This window comes from Oncorhynchus clarkii, chromosome 17 (assembly GCF_045791955.1).
Source record: "Oncorhynchus clarkii lewisi isolate Uvic-CL-2024 chromosome 17, UVic_Ocla_1.0, whole genome shotgun sequence".
Classification (NCBI taxonomy): Eukaryota; Metazoa; Chordata; class Actinopteri; order Salmoniformes; family Salmonidae; genus Oncorhynchus; species Oncorhynchus clarkii.
In genome coordinates, this window is record NC_092163.1 from 20,791,108 (window position 1) to 20,802,720 (window position 11,613).

Below are 11,613 nucleotides of genomic sequence, written 5' to 3' on the forward strand. Positions count from 1 at the left end.
TGTCTCATAAATGATTATCAGTTTTAGAGTGAATTAAGTCCAAGCGTGAAGTAAGTCTCTGTTCATTCGCACACTTGACTTCCCAACCTCTGGTTGAGGCAGCAGTTTCAGTGGAAAAGTGAGAAACGTTTCAATATTCATGTCACCGCCATGTTTTATTCCCTTAAAAGTGCAGAGAACATTTTCTTAACCAAGAGTCAAACTCTTTCAATGGAAGGTGCCTTGGGGCTGAAGAACATCAGAACTCTTTTGTGAGTGTGCAGACTGACTTTCCTGTCCTCGGTTGGTTTCAAATATGGAGGTGAAACTAAGCTTGCTACGTCTAGGGGACCAAAGTTTACCTAAGTCATTCATAATCTGATATAAATGTGTGCATTTCACATGAAAGTCAGTTAAGCAATGCATGTGTCTTTATGGCAGACTGTGTACTCGCCAGGGTTCAGGTTAAGCTTGATCTGCCAGCACAAGCAGTTTTTCAATGTTCACAGATAGTGACCTAAACGGCAATCTAAAAAAATAAACAAACGGGCATATCAAATTAAAAGTGTCCAAACAAACACAGGAAAACCCTTCCGGGATGGGAGGCTACTCAATTTACCTCTCACTCCACCATTGCCTGTCAATCACTTGCACCTACAGTTGAAGTCAGAAGTTCACATACACCTTAGCCAAATACATTTAAACTCAATTTTCACAATTGCTGACATTTAATCCTTGTAAAAAATTCCCTGTCTTAGGTCAGTTAGGATCACCACTTTATTTTAAGAATGTGAAATGTCAGAATAATAGTAGAGAATTCTTTATTTCAGCTTTTATTTCTTTCATCACATTCCCAGTGGGTCAGAAGTTTACATACTCAATTAGTATTTGGTAGCATTGCTTTTAAATTGTTTAACTTGGGTCAAACGTTTCGGGTAGCCTTCCACAAGCTTCCCACAATAAGTTGGGTGAATTTTGGCCCATTCCTCCTGACAGAGGAGCTGACTCTTTTCTCTGTATATATTAACGATGTCGCTCTTGCTGCGGGTGATTCCCTGACCACCTCTACACAGACGACACTATTCTGTATACATCAGGCCCTTCTCTGGACACTGTGTTAACTAACCTCCAAACGAGCTTCAATGCCATTCCACACTCCTTCCCTGGTCTCTAACTGCTCTTAAACGCTAGTAAAACCAAATGCATGCTTTTCAACCGTTCAATGCCCGCACCCGCCCTCCTGACTAGCATCACTACTCTGGACGGTTCAGACCTAGAATATGTGGACAACTACAAATACCTAGGTGTCTGGCTAGACTGTATACTCTCCTTCCAGACTCATATTAAACATCTCCAATCCAAAATCAAATCTAGAATCGGTATTTCGCAACAAGCCTCCACTCACGCTGCCAAACTTACCCTAGTAAAACTGACTATCCTACCGATCCTCGACTTTGGTGATGTCATCTACAAAATAGCTTCCAATACTCAGCAAACTGGATGCAGTCTATCACAGTGCCATCCGTTTTGTTACCAAAGCCCCTTATACCACCCACTACTGCGACCTGTATGCTCTAGTCGGCTGGCTCTCGCTACATATTCATCGCCACTGGCTCCAGGTCATCTATAAGTCTATGCTAGGTAAAGCTCCGCCTTATCTCAACTCACTGGTCATGATAACAACAACACCCACCCGTTGCACACGCTCCAACAGGTGTATTTCACTGGTCATCCCCAAAGCCAACACCTAATTTGGCCACCTTTCCTTCCAGTTCTCTGCTGCCAGTGACTGGAACAAATTACAAAAATCGCTGAAGCTGGAGACTTGTATTTCCCTCACTAACTTTAAACATCAGCTATCTGAGCAGCTAACCGATCACTGCAGCTGTACATAGCCCATCTGTAAATAGCCCACCCAATCTTCCTACCTCATCCCAATATTGTTTTTATTTACTTTTCTGCTCTCTTGCACATCAGTATTTCTACTTGCACATCATCATCTGCTCATCTATCACTCGTGTTAATTTGCTAAATTGTAATTACTTCGCTACTATGGTCTTTATTGCCTTACCTCCTTACGCCATTTGCACACACTGTATATAGACTCTTTTTTTATATTGTTATTGACTGTACGCTTGTTTATTCCATGTGTAACTCAGTTGTTTTGTGTCACACTGCTTTTGTTTATCTTGGCCAGATCGCAGTTGTAAATGAGAACTTGTTCTCAAATAGCCTACCTGGTTAAATAAAGGTGAAATAAAAAAAACAGAGCTAGTGTAACTGAGTGAGGTTTTTAGGCATCCTTGCACGCACACGCTTTTTCAGTTCTGCCCACAAATGTTCTATAAGATTGAGGTCAGGGCTTTGTGGATGGCCACTCCAATACCTAGACTTTAAGCCATTTTGACACAACTTTGGACGTATGCTTGGGGTTATTGTCCATTTGGAAGACCCATTTGCGACCAAGCTTGAACTTCCTGACTGATGTCTTGAGATGTTGCTTCAATATATCCACATAATTTTCTGTCCTCATGTTGCCATCTATTTTGGGAAGTGCACCAGTCCCTCCTGCAGCAAAGCACCCCCACAACATGATGCTGCCTTCCCCGTGCTTCACGTTTGGGATGGTGTTCTTCGGCTTGCAAGCATCCCCCCTTTTCCTCCAAACATAACGATGGTCATTATGGCCAAACAGTTATATTTTTGTATCATCAGACCAGAGGAAATTTCTCCAAGAAGTACGATCTTTGTCCCCATGTGCAGTTTCAAATCGTAGTCTGGCTTTTTTATGGCGGTTTTCGAGCAGTGGCTTCTTCCTTGTTGAGCGGCCTTTCAGGTTATGTCGATATAGGACTCGTTTTACTGTGGATATAGATACTTGTGTACCTGTTTCCTCCAGCATCTTCACAAGGTCCTTTGCTGTTCTGGGATTGATTTGCACTTTTCACCCCAAAGTACGTTCATCTCTAGGAGACGGAACGCATCTCCTTCCTGAGCGGTATGACAGCTGCGTGGTCCCATCGTGTTTATACTTGCGTACTATTGTTTGTACAGATGAACATGGTAACGTCAGGCGTTTGGAAATTGCTCCCAAGGATGAACCAGACTTGTGGAGGTCTACAATTTTTTTCTGAGGTCTGATTTCTTTAGATTTTCCCATAATGTCAAGCAAAGAGGAACTGAGTTTGAAGGTAGGCCTTGAAATACATCCACAGGTACACCTCCAATTGACTCAAATGATGTCAATTAGGTTATCAGAAGCTTCTAAAGCCATGAGATAATTATCTGTAATATTCCAAGCTGTTTAAAGGCACAGTCAACTTATTGTATTTAAACTTCTGACCCACTGGAGTTGTGATACAGTGAAATAATCTGTCTGTAAACAATTGTTGGAAAAATGACTTGTCATGCACAAAGTAGATGTCCTAAATGACTTGCCAAAACTATAGTTTTAACAAGACATTTGTGGAATGGTTGAAAAACTAGTTTTAATGACTCCAACCTAAATGTATGTCAACTTCTGACTTCAATTGTACGTGTAAGCAAGAGTTGGAACCAGTTCAGGGAACAGAACAGAAAATAAAACATTTGTAGTAACAGAATCAGAACCGAGAACAAAAGTGATCTATACTCTTCTGGGAACAGAACCGTTCTTTTTAAAGCTTGGGAACCAGTTAAGAACGTTCTTTTACAGCTTCTACCCCCAAGCTATAAGAATGCTGAACAATTAATCAAATGGCCACCTGAAATCTTTGCATTGACACCCCCCTCTTTTGTTTTTACACTGCTGCTACTGTCGTAGAAATATTTGAAGAAAACAGTATAGGTATTGGGAAATCCCCAATACTACTCGATGTTTATTATCTATGCATAATCACTTTACTCCTACCTACATGTAAAAAAATTACATTGACTAACCTGTACCCCTGCACGTTGACTCGGTTCCGGTACCCCTTGTATATAACCTAATTGTTCTTATTTTATTGAGTTATTTTTAAACTTTTTTTAAACTTTAGTTTATGTAGTAAATATTTACTTAACTCTATTTTCTTAAAACTGCATTGTTGGTTAAGGGCTTGTAAGTAAGCATTTCACAGTAAGGTCTACCTGTTGTATTTGGCGCATGTAACAAAGTTTTACGTTCCGGCCATTTTTTTGCAGTCCCACAAAAAAATGCAACAAAGCCCTTACTCTGTCACTCAGGTGTCTACGTGCCAGCTGAACATTTCTGCCAATGTGTGTGCGCTTGTGCAGGCTACCCGCCCCTCCCCTTCCAAAGCTACTGTAGCCTTCTGACGTTACAAGCGGGATTCAGAAATTAGGTTGAAGTTATTTATTTCATTAGAATTAACTTTTTCAATGCTAGTTAAGGATACTAATGTTATCACGTTTCACATTGGATTTATTAACTACAAAGTGATAAGATGTGTTTTTAATTCTGGTGCCGCTCTGCACACACAGCTTCTTAGCTAGCTCGCTCGGGTTGAACGTTTAGCCAACTCTCTGAAGTTCAAAGACATTCAAAGTTCCTCCATAGAAGCCGCTCCTCTGAATGTATAATTCTGTGGGCCTAATACAGATAATGCATGTCAATAAGCTCTTCAAGCCAAGCCTCCTCCAACCACTCTCGCTCTTTCCCAATACACAAAATTTCAGTTGTCATCTCAAGCCCTACAGTTGTCTGTCCATCACACTCCATAGCAAGCTGCTTTATCCTCACTGATTGGTGAATTAATTTAATGTTGAGCTAAATGCAAACAAATCAGAGGTTTAAAAAGGAACAGAAAGGAACAATATAAACCATCACTTGTGTGGGGTTAGAACCGGTTCAGAACTTTATTTTACAGGGTGGAACAGTGGAACGGAAAAGGGAAAAAAATATGGTTCTGTTCAGAACGAAATGATTGGAAAAAATGTTTTGGTTCCAACCCCTGCCTGTAAGCAATTACTCTTTCTTAACCCTGTTGGCACTTAAAAATCACCTGGTCTGGCCGCTGCTGCCCCTAGTGGTGGGAGGTGTATATTGAAAATGGACTGTCTAACTGTGGTACACCCTAACCACTAGAATACATCATTTCCTGGCAGTGATAGAAAATGTCCCTTGCAGATTTGACAATCATTTTATATAAATTAATAATTCACAGGTTAAATTGTTTGTTTTGTAAAATCAGTGGGGTAACAAAATAGTCTGCATTATAATAGGCATGTCTTCTTTGGCAATACATTTGTATTGTTATTTTTAATTATGACAATTAAGAAACCCCAATGTATGACACAACTGCAATCTCTAAGACTTTACAGCTCAACACAGAAGTGCATTGAGTATTGGGAGCCATTTTAGCTTCACTTCCACTGTGACATGACATGAGATATAATACTCTGCTCAAAAAAATAAAGGGAACACTAAATTAACACATCCTAGATCTGAATGAATGAAATATTCTTATTAAATACTTTTTTCTTTACATAGTTGAATGTGCTGACAACAAAAATCACACAAAAATTAGCAATGGAAATCAAATGTATCAACCAATGGAGGTCTGGATTTGGAGTCACACTCAAAATTGAAGTGGAAAACCACACTACAGGCTGATCCAACTTTGATGTAATGTCCTTAAAACAAGTCAAAATGAGGCTCAGTAGTGTGTGTAGCCTCCACGTGCCTGTATGACCTCCCTACAACGCCTGGGCATGCTCCTGATGAGGTGGCGGATGGTCTCCTGAGGGATTTCCTCCCAGACCTGACACAGTCCAGCCACATGAGGTCTAGCATTGTATTGCATTAGGGGTACCCAGGGCCAACCGCACCAGCATATGGTCTCACAAGAGGTCTGAGGATCTCATCTCGGTACCAAATGGCAGTCAGGCTACCTCTGGCGAGCACATGGAGGGCTGTGCGGCCCCCCAAAGAAATGCCACCCCACACCATGACTGACCCACCGCCAAACCGGTCATGCTGGAGGATGTTGCAGGCAGCAGAACGTTCTCCACGGCTTCTCCAGACTCTGTCACGTCTGTCACATGTGCTCAGTGTGAACCTGCTTTCATCTGTGAAGAGCACAGGGCGCCAGTGGTGAATTTGCCAATCTTGGTGTTCTCTGGCAAATGCCAAACGTCCTGCACGGTGTTGGGCTATAAGCACAACCCCCACCTGTGGGCATCGGCCCTCATACCACCCTCATGGAGTCTGTTTCTGACCGTTTGAGCAGACACATGCACATTTGTGGCCTGCTGGGGGTCATTTTGCAGGGCTCTGGCAGTGCTCCTCCTGCTCCTACTTGCACAAAGGCGGAGGTAGCGGTCCTGCTGCTGGGTTGTTGCCCTCCTACGGCCTCCTCCACGTCTCCTGATGTACTGGCCTGTCTCCTGGTAGCGCCTCCATGCTCTGGACACTGCGCTGACAGACACAGCAAACCTTCTTGCCACAGCTCGCATTGATGTGCCATCCTGGATGAGCTGCACTACCTGAGCCACTTGTGTGGGTTGTAGACTCCGTCTCATGCTACCACTAGAGTGAAAGCACCGCCAGCATTCATAAGTGACCAAAACATCAGCTAGGAAGCATAGGAACTGAAGTGGTCTGTGGTCACCACCTGCAGAACCACTCTTTTATTGGGGGTGTCTTGCTAATTGCCTATAATTTCCACCTGTTGTCTATACCATTTGCACAACAGCATGTGGAATTTATTGTCAATCAGTGTTGCTTCCTAAGTGGACAGTTTGATTTCACAGAAGTGTGATTGACTTGGAGTTACATTGTGTTGTTTAAGTGTTCCCTTTATTTTTTTATTCTAATGAGCAGACATTGTTCATGTACAACCATTGGATTAGTATAGTGTTGTTGCGTAGTGTTGTCTCAACTCTCACTTACCTTACCTGCTACTCCCCCTATGGACATTCTTTCTCCTGTTGCTCCCCTGCGTGTTGGAGCTCGAAGCCTAAGATTTTCACTGTGCCCTGCAATCGCACCTGCAACTCTGTACATGACTGTTAACTCAAACTGAGCATTGATGCAGATTGTTTAACATACATACACACACACACACACACACACACACACACACACACACACACACACACACACACACACACACACACACACACACACACACACACACACACACACAAAAGTTTGGAGACACCAACTCATTCAAGGGTTTATCTTATTTTTTTACTATTTTCTACATTGTAGAATAATAGTGAAGACATGAAACAACACATGTAATCATGTTGTAACCAAAAAAGTGTTAAACAAATCAAAATATATTTTATATTCTTTAGTCGCCACCCTTTGCCTTGATGACAGCACTGCACACTCTTGACATTCTCTCAACCAGCTTCACCTGGAATGCTTTTCCAACAGTCTTGAAGCAGTTCCCACATATACGGAGCACTTGTTGGCTGCTTTTCCTTCACTCTGCATCCCAAACCATCTCAATTTGGTTGAGGTCAGGTGATTGTGGAGGCCAGGTCATCTAATGCAGCACTTATCACTCTCCTTCTTGGTCAAATAGCCCTTTACACAGCCTGGAGGTGTGTTTTGGGTAATTGTTCTGTTGAAAAACAAATGATAGTCCCATTAAGCGCAAACCAGATGGGATGGCGTATCGCTGTGGTAACGATGCTGGTTAAGTGTGCCTTGAATTCTGAATGAATCTCTGACAGTGTCACCAGCAAAGCACCATCACACCTCTTCCTCCATGCTTCACGGTGGGAACCACACATGCGGAGATCATCTGTTCATCTACGCTACGTCTCACAAAGACACGGGCGGTTGGAACCAAAAATCTCAAATTTTGACTCATCAGACCAAATGACAGATTTCCACCGGTCTAATGTCCATTGCTCTGGTTTCTTGGCCCAAGCAAGTCTCTCCTCCTTATTGGTGTCCTTTAGTAGGGGTTTCTAGGCAGCAATTTGACCATGAAGGCCTGATTCACGCAGTCTCCTATGAACAGTTGATGTTGAGATGTCAGTTACTTGAACTCTGAAGCATTTATTTGGGCTGCAATTTCTGGGGCTGGTAACTCTAATGAACTTATCCTCTGCATCAGAGGTAACTTTTGGTCTTAATTTCCTGTGGCGGTCCTCATGAGCCAGTTTCATCATAGCGTTTGATGTTCTTTGCAACTGCACTTGAAGAAACTTTTAAAGTTCTTGAAATGTTCTGCATTGACTGACCTTCATGTCTTAAAGTAATGATGGACTGTCATTTCTCTTTGCTTATTTGAGCTGTTATTGTCATAATATGGACTTGGTCTTTTACCAAATAGGGCTATCTTCTGTAGACCACCCCTACCTTGTCACAACACAACTGATTGGCTCAAACGCATTAAGAAGGAAATACATTATTTTTAACAAGGCACACCTGTTAAATGCAATGCATTCCAGGTGACTACCTCATGAAGCTGGTTGAGAGAATGCGGTGAAGAATCTCAAATATATTTGGATTTGTTTAGCACTTTTTTGTTTACTACATGATTCCATATGTGTTATTTCATTGTTTTAATGTCTTCACTATTATAGTAAAAATAAAGAAAAACCCTTTTAATGAGTAGGTGTGTCCAAGCTTTTGACTGGTACTGTATAAAAATCATTAGCCATGTTTCAAATGTCCACTAACCTGCATGAGCTGGAATCAACGTCTCGACCCTTCTCTGTGAAGTGTGCACTCTTTTCTAACAAGACCTTCTGTGGTTCTTTGGACTCCACAGGGATCAACAAAGGAAGCTGTCTTCGGATCAATCACTTCCCAGAAGATAACAACTATGACACAGACAGCTCGGAATACATCTTACGTAAGTGCTTGTCTCCCGCCACCACATCCAGATGTCTTTTCATCCTTTATCATAGTGTGTAAAAGCACACAATGCCCATAGATACTCAATGGTTGCCCATAGATACTCAATGGTAGTCACTGGACAAGGTGTGCTTTATCTGTCAATACTCCCTTGCCCCTGGTCCATAACAGCATGATGTCATGACAGTAATTGGAGCTATGGAGAGACCGATGGCATAAGTGCTGAGTTTATATAGACTTGAGTAAAAGTAAAGTTACGTAACTAGAAAATGACTCAAGTAAAAGTCACCCAGTTAAAATACTACTTGAGTAAGTCTAAAAGTATTTGGTTTTAAATATACTGTACGTAAGTATAAAAAATAAATAGAAATTTAGGGTGTGCTAACCGCTGCTAGCACATGGCCTGCTGTGTATTGGCAACAACCTTAAAAATATATATTTCTAAAACAAGGCTAAGAACTAAGAAAAAATGGCTTGTGTCATAGTTTCAACTGTGTGTTAGTGATGATGCCAAAAATGTCTTGTCCTTTACATTTGGCTACATGCATGTAATGCAATAGCAGCCAAAATGGTGCGTTAACAACAATGTTAAAAGTACTAGCACACTTCTCTGTACATCCATAATGCAATAACAGCAGAAAATGTACAGAGTTAGTGACGATGCTGAATGTGCTAATGCTGAAACATGCTAATCATCCTAAACATACTAATGATGTAGTCATGCTAACATTGCAAACATGCTAACCATCCTAACTGCTGTGTACTATACAGGTATAGTGCGGGCCTCCAGCCTCTTCCCCATCCTGAGCAACATCTTGTTGTTGCTGGGAGGACTGTGTGTCGGGGCTGGGAGGATCTACAGCAGTAGGAACAACATCCTGCTCAGCGCCGGCATCCTGTTTGTGGCTGCAGGTAGGTGACGTCACACAGCTATTAATAATATTGCAATGGTGGCCATTCCCTGCATATTTAGCATTGCCTTGGAGTAGACATTACCCACTAATTTTACATATACTGTATGTACTTTTGAAAACACTAAGCTACTGTATGGGCAAGGCCCTCCAAGCACCTCTCATTTCTACCTCTCTATGCATCTCCTCAGGTCTAAGCAACATCATCGGCATCATCGTCTACATCTCCAGTAATGCCGGTGACCCCAGCGACAAGAAGGACGAGAACAATAAGGGCAGCTATGGATACGGCTGGTCTTTCTACTTCGGAGCTCTGTCCTTCATCGTGGCCGAGTCCGTCGGCGTTCTCGCTGTCAACATCTACATCGAGAAGAACAAGGAGACGCGGTGCCGGGCGAGGCGTGAGTTCATCAAAACCACCTCGCCCTACTCCCGTATCCCTAGTTACCGTTACCGGCGGCGACGTTCCAGTTCCCGCTCCACCGACCCGTCCCGAGAGACCTCACCCGTCGGGGTGAAGATGGGAGGAGGAGGGGGAGCAGGCGTAGGAAGTGGAGCAAGCTTTGGGATGCCCATGGGTGGGATCTCCATGTACGCCCTCAGCAGGGACACTATGAAAAGTGGGATAGCTGGTTACTGTAGTCCAGAGCGTGACTCAAGCTTCCTGCAGGTCCACAACTGCTTCCAGAAAGATCTGAAGGAGGGTGTGAACAGGAGAACGACTCCCGTGTGAGAGTTGGAACGCATCTCTGAACTTGGAAGGATACAGGAGACTTCACAAAACTGTAAAGGAAACAGCTGGACAGCACAAGACCCAGGATCATTGTTGCAGCTACAATACCCAGACCATCTTCCATGTTGAAAGGTCATAGTTTATATGATGGAGTGTGCTCTTTTCTTTGGTTTAACAAATTGCCGTCTGTATTCGTTTGGATGTGGAGGAGAAATGGAACCTTACCTGAGGTTTATTACGAAAACCTTTGGTAAAGCTAATATAAGTCCATTTACAAAAAGACTACAGAAACCCAGACCTTTAGTAGCAATGCTTTTGTGATACATGATAGTGTTTTGCATACCCCTCAACAAATGGTAGTCATATCTTGTTGTTTTGATGTTGTCAAGTGATAAAACTCACTTGAGGGGTTTTGCCATAGTAACTGGTGCTATACACTTTGAACACACTTTAAATATTCTGATTACACTTAGAAAAAGGGTTCAAAAATAGTTGTTTTGTCTGTAGCAGAACCTTTTTTTGTTCTGGGTAGAACCCTTTTTTTGTTCTGGGTAGAACCCTTTTTTGGTTCTGGGTAGAACCCTTTTTTGGTTCCGGGTAGAACTCTTTTGGAAAGGGTTCTATATTGAATAACAAATATGAACATAAGATCCCAGAAATGTTCCATGCGCACAAAAAGCTTATTTCTCTAAAAGGTTGTGCACAAATTTGTTTACATCCCTGTTAGTGAACATTTCTCCTTTGCCAAGATAATCCATCCACCTGACAGATGTGGTGAGAAGAACAATCAAGAAGCTGATTAAACAGCATGATCATTACACAGGTGCAACTTGTGCTGGACACAATAAAAGGCCATTCTAAAATGTGCAGTTTTGTCAAACAACACAATGCCACAAATGTCTCAAGTTTTGAGGAAGTGTGCAATTGGCATGCTGACTGCAGGAAGGTCCCCCAGAGCTGTTTCCAGATAATTTAATGTTAATTTCTCTACCATAAGCCGCCTCCAACGTTTTAGAGAATTTGGCAGTACGTCCAACTGGCCTCACAACTGCAGACCACGTCTAACCATGTCAGCCCATGACCTCCACATCCGGCTTCTTCACCTGCAGATTCGTGTGAGACCAGCCATCTGGACAGCTGATGAAATTGAGGAGTATTTCTGTCTGTAATAAAGCCCTTTTGTGGGGAAA

The 11,613-nt window shown here is 42.4% G+C and overlaps 1 protein-coding gene across 1 annotated transcript in view; it reads left to right on the forward strand.

The window, feature by feature from the left end:
- LOC139369636 (voltage-dependent calcium channel gamma-4 subunit-like) overlaps window positions 1-10,423 on the forward strand; it is a 31,310-nt gene extending 20,887 nt beyond the window's left edge. Inside the window, exons 2-4 of the mRNA XM_071108900.1 lie at window positions 8,694-8,777; window positions 9,551-9,691; window positions 9,882-10,423. Of these exons, the coding sequence (XP_070965001.1) occupies window positions 8,694-8,777; window positions 9,551-9,691; window positions 9,882-10,423 (767 nt within the window). The remainder of the gene's footprint in view (window positions 1-8,693; window positions 8,778-9,550; window positions 9,692-9,881) is intronic.
- Window positions 10,424-11,613: the final 1,190 nt, after the last annotated feature.